Raw genomic sequence first — 24555 nt, forward strand, 5'->3', positions numbered from 1 at the left:
AAGTTCTATATGTTCTTTTAAGGTGATTATGTTTGATAGCATATAAAAGATCAGAGATTATTTACCAAAGTTACCTCTAATCACTTCATGTAAAGTTTTGGTGCTAGAGCTTAAAAACTGCTACCAAATTCTGCTACTGATAGACGAGGAAGAAAAAGAAAGAAGTATATATCAAGAAATTAGTTTTTTGGGCGAGTAGAATATTGTTTCAACATTGCATTAAGTACTAAAACAAAAATTATTCATCAAGTCTTTTGAAGTCTTCCTTAATACTGATTAAACAACAAAACAGAACCCATGACAAGAGTAGTCATCATTAGGGCCTTTCCTGTGTTTTTCTCTTAAGATTCCCATTAGATTACATTCAGAAAAGAAGAAATTTAGAGTTTGATTTGTCTACTAAATCATACTGTCTTTCCCTGGGGCATATGTAGTGTTAATGGAAAGTAACATGAGGAGGGACCCATCATTTCTAAATAGTGCTATTACAACAGCACTTAAGACCATTGTCTTTTGTTTCTGGCTGTAGCATGCCCAAAGGGAATCTGAATTCACTAAAGAGAGAGTGTTGGGATAAAAGTGAGATGCTGGTAAGGTGGAATCTGCTTCAGATGGTGCAGTAGGCAGTGAGTTACCTAGCAAAGAAATTTTTAAATTAGTAACTGGAGCTTGGACCCCAAACTCTAATACTAGGTTGGACCTTGACAAAGATACTATTTATCCCGCCACCAGTGGTCAAACTTAGATTTAGAACTCGACCAGTTCAGTAAGTCTAGAATAAAAGAAACCTGAAATGAAAAGCAAGAGAGGGATTTTCCCCTTCGTCAAGTGCCAAGCCAATACCATCCATCCCAGGGCTTTTCAGATCTGTGTCCCAGCTGCTGAATGAGTAAGAAAATGTGTTTAAAAAGAGGGAAGGAGAAAAAAAGATGGTGTGAGAGTGAGATCTTTTCCACTCCATCTCAGATAGACAGAGGAGAGACATGTGCATGTATTCCTTGTGCTTTTGCCAGATATGGAGAGAATCTTTTAGGATTGAACACTCCGGTGTTAGAAAAATCAGTCACAGCAATCTAACTAATCAACTTGTACCTCTGGAGAAGGTAGTGGGATTTGGGGTAGGGTAAAGGAGGGATGGGTGGTAAAAGGGACTTTTAACTGTGTGCAGCGTTATAGTTTGAATTGTTTAATTGAGAAAATGTTTGTGTATTACTTCTGTCATTAAGGGAGAGGGGGAAAATCCAATTTTAGAGCAGAAGAAAGGTCAGGGACAGAAAATGGCATAGCGATGACATAGTTGTGAAAGGTTGCAGTCTATTCCAAGAATGGCAAAAACATGAAAACATGCATGCAGCAGGAGCAGTGGGAAGCAGGGGAAGGCAGGGCTGCGGGTGATGGGAAGCAGCCTGCCAGGCGCCTTGCATCCCATCACAAGGACTGGACCTTATGTAGGAGTAGGGGAGGACCAATCAAAGTTAAAGTAGAAGTAGGTGTTCTTTTTTTATAGACTGAGTCTCACTCTGTCACACAGGCTGGAGTGCAATGTCCTGATTTCAGGTCACTGCAACCTCCGCCTCCCAGGTTCAAGTGATTCTCCTGCCTCAGCCTCCTGAGTAGCTGGGATTACAGGCACGCACCACCACGCCCAGCTAATTTTTGTATTTTTTAGTAGAGATAGGGTTTCATCATGTTGTCCAGGCTGGTCTCGAACCCCTGACCTCAGGCGACCCGCCCACCTTGGCTTCTTGAAGTGCTGGGATTACAGGTATGAGCCCCCGTGCCCGGCCTTTTTTTGTTTTTGTTTTTTTGAGATAGGGTCTCACTCTGTTGCCCAGGCTGGAGTGCAGTGGCATGATCACGGCTCACTGCAGTCTCCACCTCCCAGGCTCAAGCAATCCTCTCACCTTAGCAGGAACTACAGGCATGTGTCACCACGCCTGGCTAATTTAAAAAAAAAAAAAAATTTTATTGAGGTGGGGTTCTACTGTGTTGCCCAGGCTGGCCTTGAGCTCCTCATCCTCCCAAAGTGCTGGCATTACAGGCGTGAGCTACTGCACCCAACCAAAATAACATTTTGATAATAGTCATAAAACATAGCGAAAGCAAAGACCCTTTTGAAAAGGTTCATTCATACCTCTATCGCTCTACAGTTTTATTCTTCTAGTCCTTATTCACAGGAACTTTTTTTTAACCTAGTTCTAATCACAATCTATATATCATTTTGTGTTCTGCTGTTTTTACCTAGTCTTCTTGGAATAATTTTCCATGTGGAAGGTTCTAAGCAAGAGAGTAACATAATCAGATTTGTCTTTTATGAAAATGACCCTGGCAGCAGAACTGAAGATGAATTTGATGGGAAGAGATTCAAAATGGGGTTAAAGAATAGGGAGTGTATTCAACAGGTGTTTAGGGAGTCCTGCTCTGAAGAACCATGAGAGGAGAGTTCTAGCATAAACATGGAAGTTTCTTCCTGAGCCCACATTGTGAATTGGGAGCAATCCTTTAGCAAATAGAAATGCTGCCTAATTCCATTTGGAAAGCCTTTCTCTGCCTTCAGCATTTTGCGCTATCTCAGAAATCTGGCTTCTCTCTGAAGTAGGCCGGGCCCTAAGAGACCACAGAGACTAACCAGTCTTGATTGATTACCGTGATGCATGAAAACAATTTTATTTGTCCTGGGTAGCACCTGTGTGTAGCTCCCAGGGAATACTGTTAGTGTTGTGGTTAGAAGTGTGTGTGTGTGTGTGTGTGTGTGGTGTGTGTGTGTGTGTGTGTGTGGGGTAGTGATAGAGGTTCTGAGATTTTTTTGTGAATAAAACATCAGTATTATTATTATTATTATTACAGCAGTACATATTAATTCCAAAAACTGCTGCATAAAATTACTTTCAGGATGATAAATTAGGAAGGGAGCCCCAGACTATTCAAAGACAGGGTAGACTCTGCTGCTACCCAGTCTTGCTGATTATATTTAGGGCAAGTCATTTAACCTCTCTGGTGCCTAGTGGACTCAACTTTAAAAATTGTAGGAGTTTTTAACCTCTGAGATGTTAGTGCTGCCATTTCAGCAATACCTTTTTTTTTTTTTTTTTGGCTGGGAATAACTATCTTTGGTAGGTGATAGGCTAGATACTACACATTAAACGTTGGCAGTATTAGCTTAGGGGCCATCACTACATATGGTTAGAGAAGCCTGTGAAATGGTTACCACTATAAACAGACTTCATTACAATCTTTGATTTTGAAGTGATTTATGTCAATATCCGAAGAGGTGTTCAATCTAGTTTCACTTTTATTTAGCAGACTGGTAGAATTCAAGTCAAATCAAGTAGATAGCAGTATAGTACAGTGAGTAAGGAGTAAACCAGTTGCGTTTTTCTTCCCCTCTCTGCTTTCTCTCCCCTCATCCCCTCCTTACTCCTTCCGCTCTTCCTTCCCTTTCCTAAAGAAAGGGCAGCCATTATTCATTAGTGTAGTAGATACCACCATAAAAGACTGTAGGTGACAATCAGTATATATTTTAAAGATTTAAAAACTGAAAGCTTTGTAAACTCTTACTTTAAATTTTAGCTTACTTTTTCACTTAAAAATGAAAATCTTAAAACTGTTCCTGTCATGAAAAATTCCTATTACTTGACTAACTTGTTTCTAAAGTACTTTATTAAATTTCTCAATAATTCGTTTATTTAAATGTAGGTGCATACTTTGTCATTTCCAAAAAAGGATTTCTGGTGATTCCTTGCCTATAATTAATTTGCTACTTGGTATTAAATCATCTTTCTCGATTCATTTTTCCTTTAAAGTCAGAGCAAGACATTTTATGTACTTGAAAGAGTGAGAAGGAACCACAACATGACTTTGTGAGATGCTTGCCAGTAGTGAAAACAGACTGATAAGAGGGCCAAGAAAAGCCTCAGCCTTCTGTGGAGAAAAGCACTGCCATATCTGGGCCTTCATGAAATTTGCATACCGCTTTGCATATATACATGCACAGTTTCTTTGGTGACTTCCTGTATTTGGTTTTAATTTTTGAATAAATGAGATTTTTTAAAAGGTGGATTTGTGTTATATTGGCATATTGTCTATTTAAAAGAAACCACTACTGTCTACTGAAAAAAAACACTATTTTGTTTCCACAGAAACCTGCTAATATTTTAGTTATGGGTGAAGGTCCTGAGCGAGGAAGAGTAAAAATTGGTATGTTATATCTTTGCTAAGTCACAGTGTAGCACTTTTTAAAAACTTTTGCAGGCAGCTATATCACTTCTAATTTTTGCTATAATATGCATATATTCATGTAGTTCCATATGATCGAAGCCATTTCTAAAGAGTATGCATAAAAGTGAAAAATGTTTCACACTCTTGAAAGGTGTCAGACACTCCTAAAGACTGAAGCATTCTAATTATGAAACCGTGCAAGTTTCCCAGAAACCTCTGCTTTCATTAAAAATAGCCTATAGAGGTGAGGGGCTTCTATCTCTGTTAGAGGCCAGCCTCACCTTTAGTCACAAGGGCATACATACAGCATGCTAATAATTCTACTATCAGTTGTGTTCGCTTGAGTCAGATTAGATGAGCACATATGCCTCTGTTGACCTCGTCTAGATTAGGAGTTGTTAATACAAACTCTAGGGAAAACCATGAGGCTGGATAGGTACAGAACCTTAAGTTCTAACAAGACTGTCTCGTAGTAGGCCTTTGCCTGATGGGAAAAAATAATGGGCATTCTGTACATATTTTCTGATAGCTCTATTTTCTTACACATCAAAGCAAAATTTTACCCACTTCTGGTCTGATAATCTGTAAGGATAAAACTAAGTTTATTTAATCTGATTTTTTTTCATTGTCATTTCCAAGTTGTGTTTGTCACATATATTTAATTTGTTTTGTGTATTTGTAGAAGAAATGTTTAAATTGTATTAATTTAAAGACATCAGGATTGTAACAAAGTTAATAGCAACTTCTGATCACAAGATTTAATATAAATTGGAAGTAACAGCTGATTTGTATCACTTCACCAACAAAGAAACACGTGTGTTCTTAATCCTTCTAATATTCTTCCTTATAAATCCCCCCAGATCTCACTTTCCACTTCTAATTAGACTCTTAAAATACTGTTTTTGATAAAACTTTGCAAATGTTTAGTTATGAGAAAATTTGATGTGCCTTAACGTACTCCAAGTTTGGCTTTCCTTGAGAAGCAGACCCTTGTCAGCACTCACCCTAGTGCCTTCCAAAATGCCTGTTAAGTCTTTACATGTGCTTTTAAAGGAGTCTCTCCAGTCCATTTTTGCGGCATCAAATTCAAATGTAAGTTCAAAGCATGCAAAATAGAAAAGAGCCAGCCAAACAGTAATTACAAAAGTGTTCTTTACTGTATAATTTAGGGAAAATTTATGTAATACACTAAAACAATCTAGTTTGGAATTATAGTTCTATGTAATATATGTGATGTTGGCAGGTGTGGGGAACACTACGTCTTAAAGCATTCACATTTAAGAAGAAATACTAGTTCTTCTGTAAATCAGTATTTAGTAATCTTATTCATAGTTTTAATTATTTGCCAACTTTTGGGTTTTTTTTTTTTTACCTTTGTAATTAAGGTGATTATAGTAAGGCCTACTTCATTAAAAAATGTGTATTAGGAAAATATAACTAAACTTATCAAGTGGTGGGTGAATTTTGACATTTTTGAATAGGTGGTATGAATAGTGATCATTCAACATGTATTAGGCAAAAGCTATGTGTAATGACAACTGTACATGATACTATTAGGGATAGATATGAAAGAGACACAATTTTTGCCTTTAAAAGATGATGGTATAGCAGAATAAACAGCCGTGCCCGAATAACTACACTACATGTTAAACTGTGTTAAATGCCATGACGAACTGTATCTAATCTCAGTTCTAGCTCTGAGGTATGAGTATGTACCTTTGTCAAATCACCTAACTTCTTGAACCATATTCATCTGGAGAAGGAGGTGATTTAATTAGATGACTTTTAAAGTCTTACCTAGCTTTTAAAAAAAATACTGTGATTCCTTAAAATTAAGTTAGTGAAATTCAACCCAAGTAATAGGGGAAATAATGGTGTTAAAATATTGCATAGTCAGCTTCTGATTAATTACACCAGTGAACAGGCTTGTTGATGGAAATAATGGAAAGCCTTACTCTAACTGATCCCATTTCCTGGTGCTTGTGACCAGTACTAAGAATGGAAATGCAGCTCAACAACCCTGTCCCTAACGGTGGGGTGACACATGGAAAGAAAAATCTGCCCAGAGAAGCAAGGTCACCCCTGACCTCAGGCAGCAGAGCTTGACTATAACCCCATTGAAGAACTGGGTAACAGTAATTTGAAGAGAATGGAGCTTTCAAACTTGCTTTATGTAAGACTTCTAAAATGGATGTTTTGTGGGTTTCTTCCCCTAGAATTGAGCACATTTTTCATCTTACTGAATAAGATGGTAAATTAGACTAATTGGTTAGATTTGTAAAAACCATTTACTTAGCATGATTTTTTTTTATTTTTTATTTTACAGCTGACATGGGCTTTGCCCGATTATTTAATTCACCTTTGAAGCCTTTAGCAGATTTGGATCCAGTGGTTGTTACATTCTGGTACCGAGCCCCTGAACTACTTCTTGGAGCAAGGCATTATACCAAAGCTATTGGTGAGTAGAACTAATTAAAATTCCATGAATTTTTAAAAGTTTCTTTAAAAGACACACATTCCTATATATTTTTAAATTAAGTAGTATAGCAAATTATAAAAGTAAGAGCAGACTGAGTGTGATGGCTCATGCCTGTAATCCAAGCACTTTGGGATGCTGAGGCAGGTGGATCACTTGAGTCCAGTAGTTTTGAGACCAGCCTGGGTAAAATAGTGAGACGTTGTCTCTACAAAAATTTTTAAAAATTAGCCGGGCATGGTGGTGTGCACCTGTAGTCCCAGCTACTCGGGAGGCTGAGCTGGGAGGATCACTTGAGCCTGGTAGGCAAAGGTTACAATGAGTCATGATCGCACCACTCTACTCCAGCCTAGGCGACGGGGAGACACTGTCTCAAAAAATATAAATAAATAAAAAATAAAAGTAAGAGCAAAGCCTAACCCAACATTCTACTACCTAGAAATACTATCAGTAGCAATAGGGGTATATCATTCCACATACTTCTCTCTGCATAGAAAAATATCAAAAATCTTTGTAATTAAATGGGATCATATTATGCATTCTATTTTAAATTTTATATTTAATTTATAAAACTACAATTTTGAAGTCCTTTAACTTAAGACAAATGTTTCTTTTACCAAAAGAAATACTAACTTCTAAAAGAGCCCCCTAAAATTAAAGGAAAGACATTATGAAAAATAATTTAGTACTTTAGGACATTTTAATCCACTTTTCTGTTTTTGATAATATCAGTTACCTCCCTATTATAAAGAATGAGGAAATTAGTGCTCTTACACTTCTTCCCCTACCAACCTCTCAGTCTATAAGCAGCATTAGTAATATCTTCATCACTTTGTCAATGTTTACATTTTTTTGTTTGCTAACCATAGTTCCCACAGTTGTTTATACTTCAGTTGTGCATTTAATGCTCAGCTGCTAGGCCTTTCACCATCGCTTGTCCATTACTCAAACCTGATTCTGCTTCATTCTCTTTGGTTGCATTATCATCAAGTAGTTTTTTTGTGTGTGCTTTACCTTTCTTCTTTTCTTTATTTTGTGTCTTTATGGTTTCCTTAACTTGTTCTGTATCCTCCAGGATGGTATTAAACCCACTTTTCCTTTACTGGGTAACTGCATCCTGAGGTTTTCTATTTTGGATTGGTTGGTCTCCAGGCATATTCTACCACTTCATCCTGCCTTTTCCCTTTTTTATTCCTCTGGGTTAGATCTATTGCTTTCTGGATTTCATGATTTCATTTCTTATTTTGCTACAGTATGTTCTCATGTAAATTCCTTTGGAACTGTATCTTAGAGGTAAATTTTCTAGTTCTTGTATTTCTGAAAAATGCTGGTCTGTATCATACTTGCTAGCTTGCCAGGGTTTACAATTCTAGGTACAAAAGAATTTTTCTCTCAGAACTTGGATGACACCCCTCCATTGCCTTCTAGTGTCAATATTGCTAATGAAGTCTCCTGCCTGTCTTGTTCCCAGTCATTGGTAGATCACCTGGGTTTTTTCTTTCTAGAAACAAAAAGGATTTCTCATCCTTGTATTTCACAGTGATATGCTGACCACTTGGTGGGCACACTCAATCTGAAGTTCATATCTTGTATCTGTGGGAAATTCTCTTATGTAGTCCTTTGATTTCCTCCTCAATGTTTTCTGTTTCTCTCTTTCCTCAACTCAGTGTCGTCAGATGTTAAATTTCTTGGATTAATCCTTTATACTACTTTTTTTCTCATGTTTTTCTGCCTTTGTCATATCCATTTCTAAAAACCTCTTCTTGTTCTGATTACTTTTTCATAGTATCTTGTATTTTTTAATAGAAAGAAAAGCCTACTATCTGTGAAGACAATGATAACATTGCTGATTTGTTTGTATTTTGCAGTATTCCCAGAATAATTATCTGTGTTTTCTTTATAGTCACTCTTTTCATTGTATGTTTTGATCTCTCCCTTCCATGTAGCAAGCATTCTTCAACTGTTTGGTGACCCTTGAATGTCTCTTTGTATTTAAAAAATCAGGTTACTAAAACTGCTTGAGAACTTTGTATAAATCATGGGGCTTATAGAGTGAGAACTTTAGGGTGATACAGCAGAGAGCCACCGTTGCCTGGGGTAACCTCTAAATGCCAGAAGGTGCAGGTCTTTCCTCCGAAGCCAAAGTCTTCAGGGAAGAGTCCTCCAATTTTTGGCCCATGCTGTATGTACCTGGCAGCCCCAGGGTGATGATAGAGAGTAGGGAGGAGGATCAGCTCCTCCTGTTCAAATACAGACTTTGTAGCTGGTATTCCCAAGAACAAAATCTTCGCAGCATTGTAGGGGAAAAGTCTGCTTCCCACTCAACAACAGCACTGTGTCCTGAGACCTTCTCTGAACTGTCTTGTCTGCCTTCCATCTTCTAGGTCTCCACATGGCCAGTTTCTTCTTTTCATTCAGACCTTAGTGAAAATAGTACCTTTTCAGAGAGAACTTCCCGGATTACATAGTCTAAAATAGCACCCTACCTCCGCCTTCACACTTTCTTTTACCTTATTGTCTTCATTGACTCAAAGGGTATCTAAACTCCACTAAAACAGGTGTACCTCACCTCACTGTTCACCATTGTAAACCAGTGCCTACATAGTATGTAGTGAGAACTCAGTTTTCTTTGTTGGATACTTGAATGAATCTTGTCTCTGACAGTCTCCTCCTGTTCTTGTTACTGTGCATTTACACTTGTATGACTTTGCTGTCAATTAAATGTAGATTCAAGAAGGGAAAAGGAGCAATGTTTGTGATCTTCCCCCATATTAATCTTCAATATATCATTTCCAAAAATCTTTATGTTCTAATCTTCACACATGCTTTAAGATCACATTTTATTTTACAGAAAAATAAGTCAGTTAGATATGGGAATTCTCTATACTATCTTTGTAACTTTTCTATAAATATAAAATTATTAATACAATATTTAGTTAAGTCAGTTAAAAGGAAAAATAAGGATTATTTATTCTAGTCCTATTTTGGAATACATGTTATTACCTAAATACATATCTGGGTATCTTCTTTGCAAGTGTACTCTAAAGGCATTTAAGGACATATATAAACTAATGTGATACACAGAGATTTTTTTCCACTCAGAAAATGAATGTTTAAAAGCAGTGTTACTTTTGGTAAAGCATATTAACAAACTATACAAATAAGAAAGTGATTGCCTAATCTTATTTCCTATTCACTGGACACCTGAGACTTGAATTTATTTAAATTGAGTAAAAAATATACTATCACAGAAACTTGTGACTCTGGCTCACTGTTTATTATCTTGTTATTTTTCCTGAGAAGCTTATGTCTTATTGGAAACATTTAAGATTTATATAACCTTTTACTCACTAGGATATTCTACAGTCTAGCAGTTCTAATGCAGGGAGTGTGCCACAAATCTAAACTACCAGCACTTAGGAAGCTAGATTCTCTTGTCCCAATGGCTGTATGATTTGGGAGAGAGGCCTTTCTTCATATTTTCCTCCCTCCTCCTCCTCACCAACATAAGCATTTATTGGGTAACTACTATGTTAGGAGGACCAAATATGAATTCAAATGATGGACCTTACCCTGAAGAGATTTACAGTCCAGTTGAGAAGACAGTATGAATATATGCATACAATAATTTAGTCATCTTTGAACAATGGAAGTAACAAAGACTACCAGCCGAAGTTGTAGTCTTACTTCTATCACTCGGGTGTGTTTACGCATTTAGTGCTTTAGCCTCAGTTTCTGAAAATGAGAATTTAGCCTGAGTCGTCTCTTTGATCTCCCTAAATTCAAAAGTTCTGTGCTTTTATTTATTTATTTAGAGACAGAGTCTCGCTCTGTCACCCAGGCTGGAGTGCAGTGGTGTGATCTTGGCTCACTGCAACCTCCGCTTCCCAGGTTCAGGCAATTCTGCTTCAGCCTCCCGAGTAGCTGGGGTTACAGGCTTGTGCCACCACACCCAGCTAATTTTTTTATTTTTAGTAGAGACAGGGTTTTGCCATGTTGCCCAGGCTGGTCTCGAACTCCTGACCTCAAGTGATCCGCCTGCCTCGGCCTCCCAAAGTGCTGGGATTACAGGTGTGAGCCACGACACCCAGCCAAAAAGTTTTAAGCTTTTAAATAAAAACAGCTGCCTTCTGAGGCCGGGAAGTTACAGAGGGAACTGACTTGGGTGCAAAGGATTGAAACCAAGGTAAGTGCCATTTTCTCAGCAGTGGTGATTCCAACCCACACCGTCGTCTGGTGTACACCTGCTTGCCCAAGATCAGTCTTGGGGAACACTTTCTTCTATTGAAACATTGATTCAAAATTTGTAATATACACAAACCACTTTCAATTTAAGTTTCTAAAAATCAGGTCAGGCACGGTGGCTCACACCTGTAATCCCAGCACTTTGGGAGGCCAAGGTGGGCAGATCACTTGAGGTCAGGGGTTCGAGACCACCCTCACCAACATGGTGAAACTCCATCTGTACTAAAAATACAAAAATTAGCCAGGCATGGTGGCGGGCACCTGTAATCCCAGCTGCTCAGGAAGCTGAGGCAGGAGAATTGCTTGAACCTGAGAGGCGGAGGTTGCAGTGAGCAGAGATCATGCTACTGCACTTCAGCCTGGGTGGCAGAGCTAGGCTCTGACTCATAAAAAGTAAAAATAAAATAAAAATAAGAATAAGGAATTACAAAATGGAACCTTTTCTTTAATACCAGCCTCTACCACACAATCCCATTCCTCCTGTCTCCTGCAGAGGTAGCCTAAAGATTAAAATACTCAACAAATTTCTCACACCACCATTAAAGCTGCTTACCAAGAACTTCCCCAGCATTTTGACTTCCTTGTTTGATAGCTGAGTTGTGAGCAGGTGATAGAAGAGCCTTTCTAGTTGAACATACAAATAATTTGCTGACATTTAATGAAGGGGTTACATCTGTTATGAAGCTACTAAGAAGGAGCAAAAGCATAGGGAAAAAAATCTGATCAGAACGCATCAAACTCACATGTGCCCCCTCTACTACAAACAGATTGTAGTGCTGTGGTGGTTTATTCCGTTGTGCAGAACTGCAAGCTGAGTCACTAAACCAAAGAGAGGAAATAATAGGTTAGTAAACATTGTAATCCCAGGAACAAAGTTTAATTCACTTTTGAGTGTTTTGTTTTTTATTTTTGTTTGTCTGATTTACTTTGGGGAAAAGGCTAAAAAAAGGGATATCAATCTCTAATTCAGTGCCACTAAAGTAGTCCTAAAAGTCTTACTAAAGTATGGACTTTTAAGCTCAGGTGTTTGTCCTTAAATAGCTGAATGGCCACTAAATGTGAGGCATTCTGCTAAGTGGGAAATACACATTAAAATAGAGAAAATGAGAATTTCTTCCCTTTTATCAAAACAAGAAGCTTGCTATTACTACACTTGTTGATTCAAATATTATTGAGCAAATTCTTTTCTCCTCCCAAATTTGGTCTGTATAGCATGCCAATTCCTACTATTTCCTTTGCCTGGTTAGCTCAGTAGCTACCTATAAGCATCACACATTTTGAGAAGTAGATGAAACTTATATGTTTTTAATTTGGAAAGCCATTTTATAAGGAGTTTGGCAGGCAGGTGAACACTAAAGAGACTTTCCATGAATTGGGCACAATCTAAAAAAAAAAAAAAAAACAAGGTAGGAAAAAGAAACTTATTTACAATAATTAGAAATTTATCTGAAATAATAGCCTGATGAGCTGACTCAGAGTTAATGATTAATGTATGGGTCAGGATTTTGAAGAAAGGAAGAATGGTAAAATTGACAAAGGTGAGAGAGAATAGCAGTTGTAAAGACAGAAGAGTTACTAGATGGGAGGGAGTTAAACAAGGTTCAATAAGTTATTTTTCCTGTTGACTGGACTTTTTCTTTAAAAAGCAGTGTAGCTTTGCATACATTTTTTATGTGAAATAGGGTCTTGCTATGTTGTCAAGGCTGGATTCAAACTCCTGGGCTCAAGCGATCCTCCCGCCTCAGCCTCCTGAGTAGCTGGGACTACAGGCATATGCCAATATGCTCAGCTAAGAGCAGTATAGCTTTAATTATAGCTAAACTACTTACCTTTCATCTTCCTTTACATATTTTATTTTCTTCTTTGGAATTTTTAATAACTAACCAGATGAATTGTTACAGTGTTTATTGGGTGTGCTGTAAGTAGAATTTTAAACATGCAGAGCCATCCATCATCCCTTTTTGTGATCCTACTTAGCTGCCTATGTGGCCATTGATTATCAAAGGTTAGATTTATAGGGTATACCCATATAAAAAGAATAATCACAAAATAATTAATTTTCCCATATACCTTTCGATGACAAAAACAAAATAGGTTGGCCTATGTTTCTTGATGAGACTTTTCCGTATGATGGTATTGGCTAGGCTTGGTTCTCTGATATGTAAATACGATGTCATTTTTTAAAATCACTTGCAGTCAGTGTGAATCTTTAAGTAAATAGATGATTAACTTGTTACTTTGAAATGTAAATGTGTGAAATTTTAGATTAAATTAAATATCTCTATTCCAGTTTTGGAATTTAGGAATTCTCATTTTAGGTTTTTTTCTTATTTCCTGTTTAAGTGACAGTTATTAACATATCTGAACAATCAGCTTTGATAAAATAGTAATTTTGATTTGTTCCCTTTGGTTATTTATATTTGTCACAGGTATTGGTTAGGTCAGTCAGAAACCATGTGTTGAGTGTCTGCTATATGCACACCATTGTACTTTAGGATTTGTTAAGAGTAGAAATGAAATATTTTCAGCTTTAAATTCTAAATTGGCAAATAGATCTTACCTCTACTAATAGTTCTTTTGAGTACAAATTTAATATGAATGAAAGTAAATCTGTATCTTGCGAATGAAAGGAATTTACTTTGTTGTGTACAGACAAACCCATTTGCCTGGCTTTTGTCAATAATTCATTTGAATTTATAACCCTTTTTTTTTTTTTTTGAGACGGAGTCTTGCTCTGTCGCCCAGGCAAGAGTGCAGTGGCGCGATCTCGGCTCACTGCAGCCTCTGCCTCCCGGGTTCAAGCAATTCTCCTGCCTCAGCCTCCTGAGTAGCTGGGACTATAGCCGCGTGCTGCCATGCCCAGCTAATTTTTGTATTTTTAGTAGAGACAGGATTTAACTATGTTGGCCAGGCTTGTCTTGATTTCCTGACCTCGTGATCCGTCCTCCTCAGCCTCCCAACATGCTGGGATTATAGGCATGAGTCACCACACCCGGCCGAATTATAATCCATGTTAACAGTAATATTTTGCTTTTGCTTCCTGTCCTTTGTATTAAATACTTAAATTTGCAAAATCTGATACTGCTTATGGCATCAAGAACCACTTTGGAAAAAAAACTTTGTTAAAGTAGAAATGCTGTTAATTCTTAGGCGTTTTGAGGTCGGGCATTGTCTCTTGGTGGAATACCACTTACTGATTAGTGCTAACATGAGAGGGTAATTATTAGACCTTGCAAATTAGCAAGTAAATAAAATAAAAAATATTTTATCACAAAAATTTACACTGATTATGTTAGGCGAGTGCCCAATTTCAAATACTGTTTGGGTTTTCCGTTTGTTTTTGTTTAGTTTTCTTTGGTTGTAGTTCCCATGCTCCATATGCAGCTTTACTGTAGTTCACAGAAAAAGTATCACCTGGACATTGAAAACTCACCAAAATCCAGCCAGTACATTTAATTGGGCTTAGAGTGAAACCATTTGGGTGGTATGGAGGTATACCGAATGAAAAATCGGGGTGGAGGGCATGGGAATATATACTTATAATAATGTTTCATGGTATTTAGTAATTATAATTGCTTAGGAATTAATATGAGTTATTAGGGAAAGAAAGAAAAAAACACTCCCCAAGAAAATAAAATTGCATTTTCTTTTGGAAAGACCCACTTTATTTTGCACCTTTCTTTTTCTTTTTTCCTTGCCTATTTTTCTTTCTTTTTTTTTTTTTCTTTTTGTTTTAAAGATATTTGGGCTATAGGGTGTATATTTGCAGAACTACTAACGTCAGAACCAATATTTCACTGTCGACAAGAGGACATCAAAACTAGTAATCCTTATCACCATGACCAGCTGGACAGAATATTCAATGTAATGGGATTTCCTGCAGGTACACATTATTCGTTTTTGTTTTTGTTTTTAAATCACTGTTGTTTGAACTTAGATGTCTTCGTTGGAGAGGTATATATTTTTAGCTGATGGAAGCTACTTTTACTTGAGTCTTTGTTTTTTGACTTGCATTTATCAAAGATCCGTAGAAACAGCAAAATTTGTAGAGTTTACATATTGGCATGAAAATATTTATGGGTTTCCTGAATTTCAGGACTGTATTTTTGTTTCATCTTGTTTTACTTTTTTGTTTTGTTATTTGGTATTTGAAGTGATAAAATATTTTCAATATCTGTATTAAAAAGGTACCTTTAGCTCTTACCAGTAGAAACTATAAATGAATTCAGTAGTAGAAATTTTTTTCTGGCAGCACATATAATACTGCCACTATTTGGCATTCAAATATAAATTTTGAACCTTATTTCTATTTAGGGCACTATACAGAATCACATTATATTGAATAATAGCATTTAAGTCTTCTCTTAGAACAGTCACAATGTGGGTGAGAGTCATAGTACCCTATGGTGAGTTAGCCTGCTGTTTTGCAACAGAGAGATGGTTTACATGTATCCTATCCCTGGTATTAGATCTCTCCAACTGTATCTCAGTCCCTAGTTATATTACAGAACGGTAATCACCAAAAACTGCTCAGAGGTCCAGAATAATGAGAATTTGTTTAAAACACCTAAATTTTGGCTAGTCAAGTACTTAGTAGAAAGTGTTTCTTATTAGGAATATTTCTCAGGTCACTATAAACTCAAGACTAATAGAGATAATACCTGAGACTTTTAAAATTCTACATTCCCTTGTAAGGGTGTTAATTATCAGTAAATGCAGAATAACTACACAGATACTGCCTTTCTCCAAAATTGGTCACCAGTGTGGAGAAGACTTCTGTTGTGATGGGAATTTTATTTATTCAGTAAATATTTATTGAGTACCTGCCATGTGTCAGGCACTGTCTTAAGTAAAAAGTTATTGATGATGTAACAGACATGATTTTTGCCCTCTTGGAGTTTGCATTGTACTGCTATATGTAGAATGTTTAAAAAGTAGGTATGGTTTTGAGTAGAGACAGAAGAATTCTCTTTTCTTGCTGCTTCTGAATGTGTCCACCATTTCTGAGCCCACGGGAAAGGCATAGCTTCTGTGAGGGAGTAGATGTGGTGAAGATGTCTATCAGTGACTCTTAATATGTGGTTCAGAGGTTAGGGTGGTTTATAAGGAAGCTTGGAAAGCAGGCAGCAGAGGTTAGATTTGATAGCTAAAGAATGAGAATCCATAAGTTCTTGAGTACTAGAGACATGCTTTATGTTGCATTTTAGAAAGATTTAGTAAGATGGTGGTAGGTAAAAATCTGTTAAAAAGAGCTAACTGAAATCAGAAACCAGCTGTAGCAGTGCTGCAGACAGAAAGTAAGAGTGATGATAAGGATGGAGAAAAAAGGGCAGATGGAAATGTTTTATAGGAAGTGTATAAGCAAGGGAAAACTAAAGATTATCTTAAAATTTCTAGCTTGAGGAATTGATAAAACAGAGAAATTGGAGCAAGGAAAATAGTTAAGGAGAAAATTCCATTTAGGAGTGTAGTGTATGTTTAGTTTACAATATGTGATGTCTTTGGAGGATAGTTACCAAATATTTTTACAAGTAAGTTCAAAGAAAAGCAAGCCTCTAAAGGCCATTTAAAAGCTAAAGGTTTTGCGAGGCCACGGTGGGCGGATCACCTGAGGTTGGGAGTTTGAGACCAGCCTGAACAACATGGAGAAACCCCGTCTCTACCAAAAATACAAAATTAGCTGGGCATGGTGGCGCATGCCTGTAATCCCAGCTACTCTGGAGGCTGAGGCAGGGGAATCACTTGAACCTGGGAGGCAGAGGTTGGGGTGAGCCGAGATCGCACCATTGCACTCCGGCCTGGGCTGTTAACAAGAGCAAAACTCCGTCTCAAAAAAAAAAAAAAGAGCTAAAGGTGCTGTTAAGCTGCCTGTGACAGTCCTTTGCACCTAGTAGACTCTCAGGAAAACCCATTGGCAGATATTGGAGAGAACACATTATGTAGCATGTATTGTTTGAGCAACTCGGATGCCAGCAAAAGTAGCTGAAACGTTTTGTACTTAACGTATTTAGGAGCTGGGGTTGTTTTGGGTAATGTTAACCAGACTAGCCAAGGTACCAGCCCACTTATTAATATACTAATTATATCCTACCCTATTGTGCAAATAGTTATTACCCCTTCTTCCATTGATTGCTTATGTAAAGAAATATATTTAACAAGGTGAAAGGAGGGCTGTATCATAAAAAGAAGTATAGTTTAAAGCCACTGAGGGGAAGATCTTAGATTTCTCATTGAAGAAATTGATTGCTGATTTAACCAAGAAATTTGGTAGAAAAGGGGAAATAAGCAGTTTTACTAATAGAAAGAGGACATTTAATAAGATAAATAGAAATATGTATAACTTATTCTTCTCTAGTGACAGAAATTGAGGCAGCTTATAGTAAAACATACAGAAAGTTTGCAGTTTAAAATTTAAAATATAAACAGATATATAAAGTTATATAAGGGATAAGGAATTATGTTTACACTTCAAGATGTTTACTGTTGCTGAACATTTATTTGAAGACAGCTTTTTTGTGTGGAGGTTGAACGGATAGGAAATGTAATGAACGTGGTAATAACCTTTTTAAAAATTCTCAAGAATAGGAACTTAGGCAACATAAAAATTTATCAATGTATTTCACAGATAAAGATTGGGAAGATATAAAAAAGATGCCTGAACATTCAACATTAATGAAAGATTTCAGAAGAAATACGTAAGTTGGAAAAAAAGAGACTCCTTGTTGATTTTTGCTTTACCAGAATACTCAGTGTAAGACTGAATATTCAACATAATAAAATACTCAATATAAGATTACTCTAATAAATAATTTTACTTATTTACTCTAATAAATATTTTTCATGATGACAGTCTTTATTTCTTAAGATGCTTAAATGATTATATACAAAAGTGACTAATATTAGCAGCTGATTTGGATATAAAACAAATTCATGTCTTTCCATATTGACTACTTTTTGGAAGCTAGACATTAGTGAGAAGTATCACAGCTGAATAAGTAAGAATCTAAATAAATAAACTTTGGTAATAGCCACTTGCTCACCAATCTAGGTTACAGTAATTTTAAGCAGGTTTTAACAGAGAAGAATGGATATTTCACCTGTTTACAATGCAAAGCCAGGGATTGGGAAAGTTTAGTTTGTATACCTATGACAAAAGTATTTTACACTTATTGGTAAGGCTGAATTAAGCTTTTGACCCAGATGTTATTTAAAATAATTGTTAAAATATAATTCATGTGAAAGAAAAAAGCTGTTTAGTGTCTGTTATTCATGAAATTGTCTTACATTTAATCATCGGTATCCTTTCAAAAGTGACTATTGTGGATATTGAATGAAATAGAAAACTGATTTAATTCTACTCGTTTTATGCTCATAGTGTTTTCAATATATATTTTATATCAGTTATGATCAAAATAATTCTCATCAGAAGGACTTTAGCCAATGTACAATTAACCTCAAGTCTAATATAGCTATTTCATAGTATTTCTCTTTCAGGTATACCAACTGCAGCCTTATCAAGTATATGGAAAAACATAAAGTTAAACCAGATAGTAAAGCATTCCACTTGGTAAGCATTGGATAACAGTATTAATGAAATGCATTTTTTCCTTAACTGACTAGCCCAACTGAGGCTTTTTTGGATCAATTTATGTGGTTACTTAGCTAGCACTCAGAGTGCTTTTGTGGTAAATGCAGAGATCTTGTTAGTGCATACCAATAAAGACAATAAACTATTTGCTCTTCCAGACTCATATCATGGTTTGACAGACAAATGTTTGGTCACATTAGATTTTCTAAAGATAGTGATGGTAACAAATCTGTCAAAACATTTATAAAATTACATGTATTGTTTTTCGTCTGTTTAAGATTTTAAAAGTTTCAGAGAAGTATCAAGAAGAAAATACTTCTCACCATTGATAAATAGATTGTTTTGTATTTCAGCTCTTTGAAAGACTGTTTACAAAGTTCTTAATTTCCAAAATACCTCTTATAACCTTAAATGTTAACAGTCCTTCAGCGATTATATGTGCTATTTGATTTTTCTGGAAGAATGTGATAGATGCCATATTTATCAGTGTGTAATGGAAAAATGATTTAACCTAGAATCTAATTGAATCCGTGCACTAACAAGGTAATTTGTGATGAAATTATATACAGCCATTACCAACTTTGTTTACAATAAAATTTCCATTGTTACAGCATAATAATTAATAATGTTTTTTGTTTTAGAAAAAGGTTTATAACACATAGAAGGGGAGTTTGGGGAAGCGGGTTCTATTTTGCTTGGCTTGAAATTCTTTTAATCCTTATTCCTAAGTTCTTAAATGAGAATTCTTTCACCTTGAAGAGGTTAACCTTTCCTTTATTGCAACCAGGCCATTTGGCAAACATTTTTTCTGTTCTTCCTTTGTTTCTCCTTTTTCTTCTCTTTCTACTGCTTCTCCTTCTGTATTTTCTACTTACTATTATATCAGTTCACATTTTATATCATGTATTTCATATCTTAACAGCAATTTAAAAAGTCATCCTTAACCTGTCATATTACCACACAATATATTATCCAGATAATGGTTTATTATAATGTACTTACAGTAGGACCCAAATTAGAGGTCTAAGTTAGATCCTTCGAAATTATGGACTTACTGATTCTAATAAAATAATGATAGTGGCAGAAGATTAGAAGTCATGACTTAGGGGAATTATTCTTCTCCTTGATTCCCTGTTACTCATTATAGTCTAGGATGACTCTGCCTAACATCACCACTAAAACTCTAGAGATATACCTTCCTTGTAGCTTATGTGCTTGTTTTTACCAGGGTGACCCATCTTAATTGGAGGTAATCTTGAGTAGTCTCTTAGGAAAGCCCTATTATAATTCCATTAAAACTGTTGGGTATTTTCAATAGCAAATTCAGGCCTTTCCTTTCAACCCTAAAAATAAAATTGTGCTTTCTCTGAAATATCAGATCATTAAAATTAAATTTTAATCTCACCATTCTAGCGTTTTATTTGCATCTTAAAATATGTTGTGTCAGCCTGGCGTGGTAGCTCACGCCTGTAATCCCAGCACTTTGGGAGGCCGAGGTGGGCGGATCACAAGGTCAGGAGATTGAGACCATCCTGGCCAATGTGGTGAAACTCTAAAAATACAAAAAGTAGCTGGGTGTGGTGGTGCATGCCTGTAGTCCCAGCTACTCGGGAGGTTGAGGCAGGAGAATCGCTTGAACCCAGGAGGTGGAGGTTGCAGTGAGCCTAGATCGTGCCACTGCACTCTAGCCTGGCAACAAAGCAAGACTCTATCTCAAAAAAAAAAAAAAAAAATGTCTTTTTATCCTGTAAAATTTGTCATCTTTCTTTAAGTCTTTTTTGTTGGAGACACAGTTTCATTGTGTCACCAGGCTAGAGTGCAGTGGTGTGATCTTGGCTCACTGCAACCTCTGCCTCCCAGGTTCAAGCCATTCTCATGCCTCAGCCTCCCGAGTACCTGGGATTACAGGTGCCTGCCACCACACCCAGCTAATTTTTGTATTATTAGTAGAGATGGGGTTTCACCATGTTGACCAGGCTGGTCTCGAACTCCTGACCTCAGGTGATCCACCCACCTTGGCCTCCCAAAGTGCTGGGATTACAGGTGTGAGCCACCACACCTGGCCTCTCTTTTAGGTCTTAATGTGTCTGTTAGTTCATTGGTTTTCAAAGTGCAGTCTCAGTCCAGCAGCATGGTATCATGTAGGGCCATGTTGGAAATGCAGGCTTTTGGCTCCTACTCACATCTACCAATCAGAAACTCTGTGAGGAGGGCCCAGCAGTCTGTTTTAAGAAGTTCTCCAGGTGATTCTCATGCATCCTAAAGTCCAAAAGCCACTGCATTAGATCAGAGTATAAACTAAGAGACCACATATTAGAATCCAGTTGAATGAACTATGTTTTAACTAAAAAATACTGAATCTTCACATTAGTGTGGCATTTATAGTAATAATAACAATAAGAGCAAGCACTTACATAGTACTTTCTTTATGCTAGGCACCATTATAATTGCTCTCCATGTATTAACTCATTTAATCCTGAAAACAACCTGTGATAGTAGTCACCATTTTTAATCTCCATTTGACAAATGAGGTAACAAAAATATTAAGGTAACTTATCCAATGTCATGCAGCTAATAAATGTTGAGTCAGGATTTGAATGGAGCAGTCAACTTTCAGAGTCTCTGCTCATCACACAGCTCTGTAATTTATAAGTTGTGTATCACCATTTTTATTTAGACTAGAACAGCACTGCACAGTACCACTTTCTGTGATGATCTGCACAGTGCAGTAGCGTAGCCACTAGCCACATTTGGCTCTTGAAATGTGCCTGGTGTAATGGGGAGATTGACTTTTTTATTTAATTCAGTTTTGATTAACTTGGATCTAAATATGAATCGCTGCATGTGTTAGTGTATTATGTGTGTAACAACAGCTTTTTTATCTTAATAGAAAAAGAATAGAAAATACACGAATTTTGGTCCTGTTCTAAATTGGATAAAGCCATTTAGATAATGGGGGTGGGGATCATTTGTTTAGTCAGAGAACATAAGCAAGAGTAAAACAAGTGAGATTATGAAACTGGAATGACTAAAGTGTGAATTACTACATTAAATTTAACAACTAGGAGTTCTGTTGTTAATTTGGGGGAATAAATATTTTCCAAATTGTGATGTTATTCACCAAAAAATATATATCGTCTTCACATATGTGCTGAAAGATAACTGTGAGAAGCAGTACAGTCATGTTTCTGTGATTTGTGATTTCAGCTTCAGAAGTTGCTCACCATGGACCCCATAAAGCGAATTACCTCAGAACAGGCTATGCAGGATCCCTATTTCTTAGAAGACCCACTTCCTACATCAGAGTAAGTGGCCTAGTTAGTTAACTCCTCAGCATGATGGAATTTTTGGAGTATGCTTTCTTCTGCTTGTCAGCTCTTAAGTTGCTCCTCCTCTTATATGGGAACCCAAGGAAATCCTTTATGACAAGCAAAAATGAGCTTTGCTGATTAAAGTGTCATTTAGGGCCTTTCCAGTTAAGAGGCATTGCTGTTCATCTCTTGCTTTATGAAATGCTGATCACATTAGTTTCAGCAGTGATCCAGCTATTCAGTGACAGGTTGGTTATGCATGCTGTAGCTCCTTACTGTCTGCAGTTACAGTTTCATGTTCCAAAATTGCAAATATTCCCAAATGTGTTCCCTATACCATCTTTTGTTTTGTTAATAAATGTAGTAGGAAGGGTAAAACAAAAATTACCTTTGAATGGTGACACATACTTCAGCTAGAATCTATATTTTGTCTGTATTAATAGAAGAGTAATGCTGGGATAAAAGAAGAAAGCTGAATCGTACTTGATGATTATTGATCATTTGTATACAGCTCAAGCCCTCAAGTAGCCTGCTGTAATATTACTAGTTACAAAGAAAAGATTCATTTTGTCACAGTTACATGAAAGGTGCTTATATTTGCAAATATGGAGACAAAGTTCATCTTAAAAGATTAAAATGAGAATCTCCTAAATGAAGCATTTGGAATATTGATTAGTATACCAGAAATGGTTTTTCTTTTTCTTATGATCAGTGTTTTTGCCGGTTGTCAAATCCCTTACCCAAAACGAGAATTTTTAACGGAAGAAGAACCTGATGACAAAGGAGACAAAGTAAGTATTAAAGTACTGTTAGCAGCTTCTTGTTTCGTGAATGTCTCCATAACATTTTCCATTGTGGGTATATTTTGTTCTCCCTCTGAGCTGAACTTTTTCTGTTTAACCAATTGAGAAGAACCAGCAGCAGCAGCAGGGCAATAACCACACTAATGGAACTGGCCACCCAGGGAATCAAGACAGCAGTCACACACAGGGACCCCCGTTGAAGAAAGTGAGAGTTGTTCCTCCTACCACTACCTCAGGTGGACTTATCATGACCTCAGACTATCAGGTATTCCAAGTTTATTTTGTATTGACTGCATGTCAGTGTTTACATATGGGTTTATGATCGTGGGAAAATGTGATTTAATTGAGAAATACTGACGTCTGTATACCCAGGGAAATACATTAACATGAAATGTTACTGGCATGGAAAAGTACTGACAGTGGTATGGTAGCAAGGGTTTAGACTTTTGAACCAGACTTGGGATGATCAAATACAAATTATGCCATTTATTAACTGTGTGACCTTGGACAAGTAGGATAATATCTCCTGGTGTTTTTTCATCTGTAAAATGAAACTAGTAAAACCTAACTTGCAGCTGTTGTCAGATTAGATATGAAGTGGCTTGACACCTAGCTTATGGTAGGAGCTTGATAGCTATTGTTTTGGAACAATATTTCACAGTGATTAAGAACATAGGCTTTCAGATCCCAGTCTGGCCACTTACTTCTCTGTATCCTTGAGTAAGTGATTCAGATGTTCTCAGTTTCCATCTGTAGACTATGGATAATGATCAATGTGAAGCTGTAGTAAGGATTAAATGAGATAACTCTGGGAGGTTAAGTGTTGCAGCCATTTCAGGAAACTGAGGCTTGTAGAGGTTAAATAACTTTCACATGGATCCCCAGCAAGCTGTAGATGCAGGACTCATATTTGATCTGACCACAAAGGCTGTTAGGTTGCCTGCTTAGGGATCCTATCATGGCATTGTCAGTTACGTTGTGGAAAGACCCTCTTTGAAAATAGTATACCACCTCCTTTTCTCTTCTGCTTATTCTAACCATATTCCCAACTACACAAGGGTTCCGTGTGGGAAGGATACTGAAAATCTGACCAATTAGAATTATTTACACACAAAAAAAAAGAGAGAGAGAAAGAGATGTTATTAAACTGATAAGGTCCCGAGTGCTCGTTACTGTACTTTCAGAATTAGGTATTAACTCTTTCCTTTGGTTTGGGGAGAAGTCCAGCCCATCACACCATGGAAATCACTGTTGTGTGAGTCGTAATTCTCTTCCAGTTAGCTAAACAAGGACACCAAGGGCAGACAGCTGTGGGAGTTGTTGGTTCCAGTATCTTTTTCTTCCTTTTCGGATGGGAAGAGTGCGTCTCTCTTGGCCCACGAATGTGTTTGCACACTAAGGTGATGGCATCCTTAGAAGGAAGCAGAGCAGTGCTCTGACCTTCGCTTCTGGAACCGAGAAAATGATGCCATGCTGCTTTGTTGGTGTGATTGTTGTTGGTTTTTTGTGGATGAATTTTAAAATAGTATTTGTGACTATCATTTCATGTGTCTACTCTTTTTAAAAATGTTACCTTTTCTAGGATTGGCAGAATTTGGAATTATATGTCTTATTAAATATGCTTTGAAAGACAGAAGTAATAAGTTCTGGTTAATCTTTTATAGTGTTTGTCTTGGGAGCAAATAGTATGAGAGAGAGGTGTGAGAATGGGAATAATAATCTAACATATCAAAATTAGAGAACCCCAAACCATCACATTCTTTCTCTTTGTGTCATTTTAGAATTGAGAATACCATCCTTCTTACATGTCTGTGGTTATATTTTTACTTTTGTATATAAACTTGTAGCAGAAAATAAGATTCAGTAGTTTAAAGGGGCCAGGCACTGTGGCTCATGCGTAATCCCAGTGGTTTA

General features: G+C 36.8%; 1 protein-coding gene and 1 long non-coding RNA gene across 9 annotated transcripts in view; one reads left to right on the top strand and one right to left on the bottom strand.

The window, feature by feature from the left end:
• Positions 1-24555, top strand: part of CDK8 (cyclin dependent kinase 8) — a 151246-nt gene that overhangs the window by 124723 nt on the left and 1968 nt on the right. For 3 of the 8 annotated variants that reach the window (XM_509595.8, XM_016925090.2, XM_024348484.3), the window contains 8 exons: positions 4140-4197; positions 6545-6676; positions 14679-14822; positions 17565-17634; positions 18434-18506; positions 21735-21832; positions 22551-22629; positions 22748-22906. In XM_509595.8, the coding sequence (XP_509595.2) occupies positions 4140-4197; positions 6545-6676; positions 14679-14822; positions 17565-17634; positions 18434-18506; positions 21735-21832; positions 22551-22629; positions 22748-22906 (813 nt within the window). The remainder of the gene's footprint in view (positions 1-4139; positions 4198-6544; positions 6677-14678; positions 14823-17564; positions 17635-18433; positions 18507-21734; positions 21833-22550; positions 22630-22747; positions 22907-24555) is intronic. The other 5 variants (XM_063792003.1, XM_063792002.1, XM_063792001.1 and 2 more) reach the window with 2 other exon arrangements.
• LOC107967860 (uncharacterized) overlaps positions 1-24555 on the bottom strand; it is an 80175-nt gene that overhangs the window by 776 nt on the left and 54844 nt on the right. Inside the window, exon 4 of the long non-coding RNA XR_001708608.3 lies at positions 11683-11758. This is a non-coding gene — a long non-coding RNA (uncharacterized LOC107967860). The remainder of the gene's footprint in view (positions 1-11682; positions 11759-24555) is intronic.

This window comes from Pan troglodytes, chromosome 14 (assembly GCF_028858775.2).
Source record: "Pan troglodytes isolate AG18354 chromosome 14, NHGRI_mPanTro3-v2.0_pri, whole genome shotgun sequence".
Classification (NCBI taxonomy): Eukaryota; Metazoa; Chordata; class Mammalia; order Primates; family Hominidae; genus Pan; species Pan troglodytes.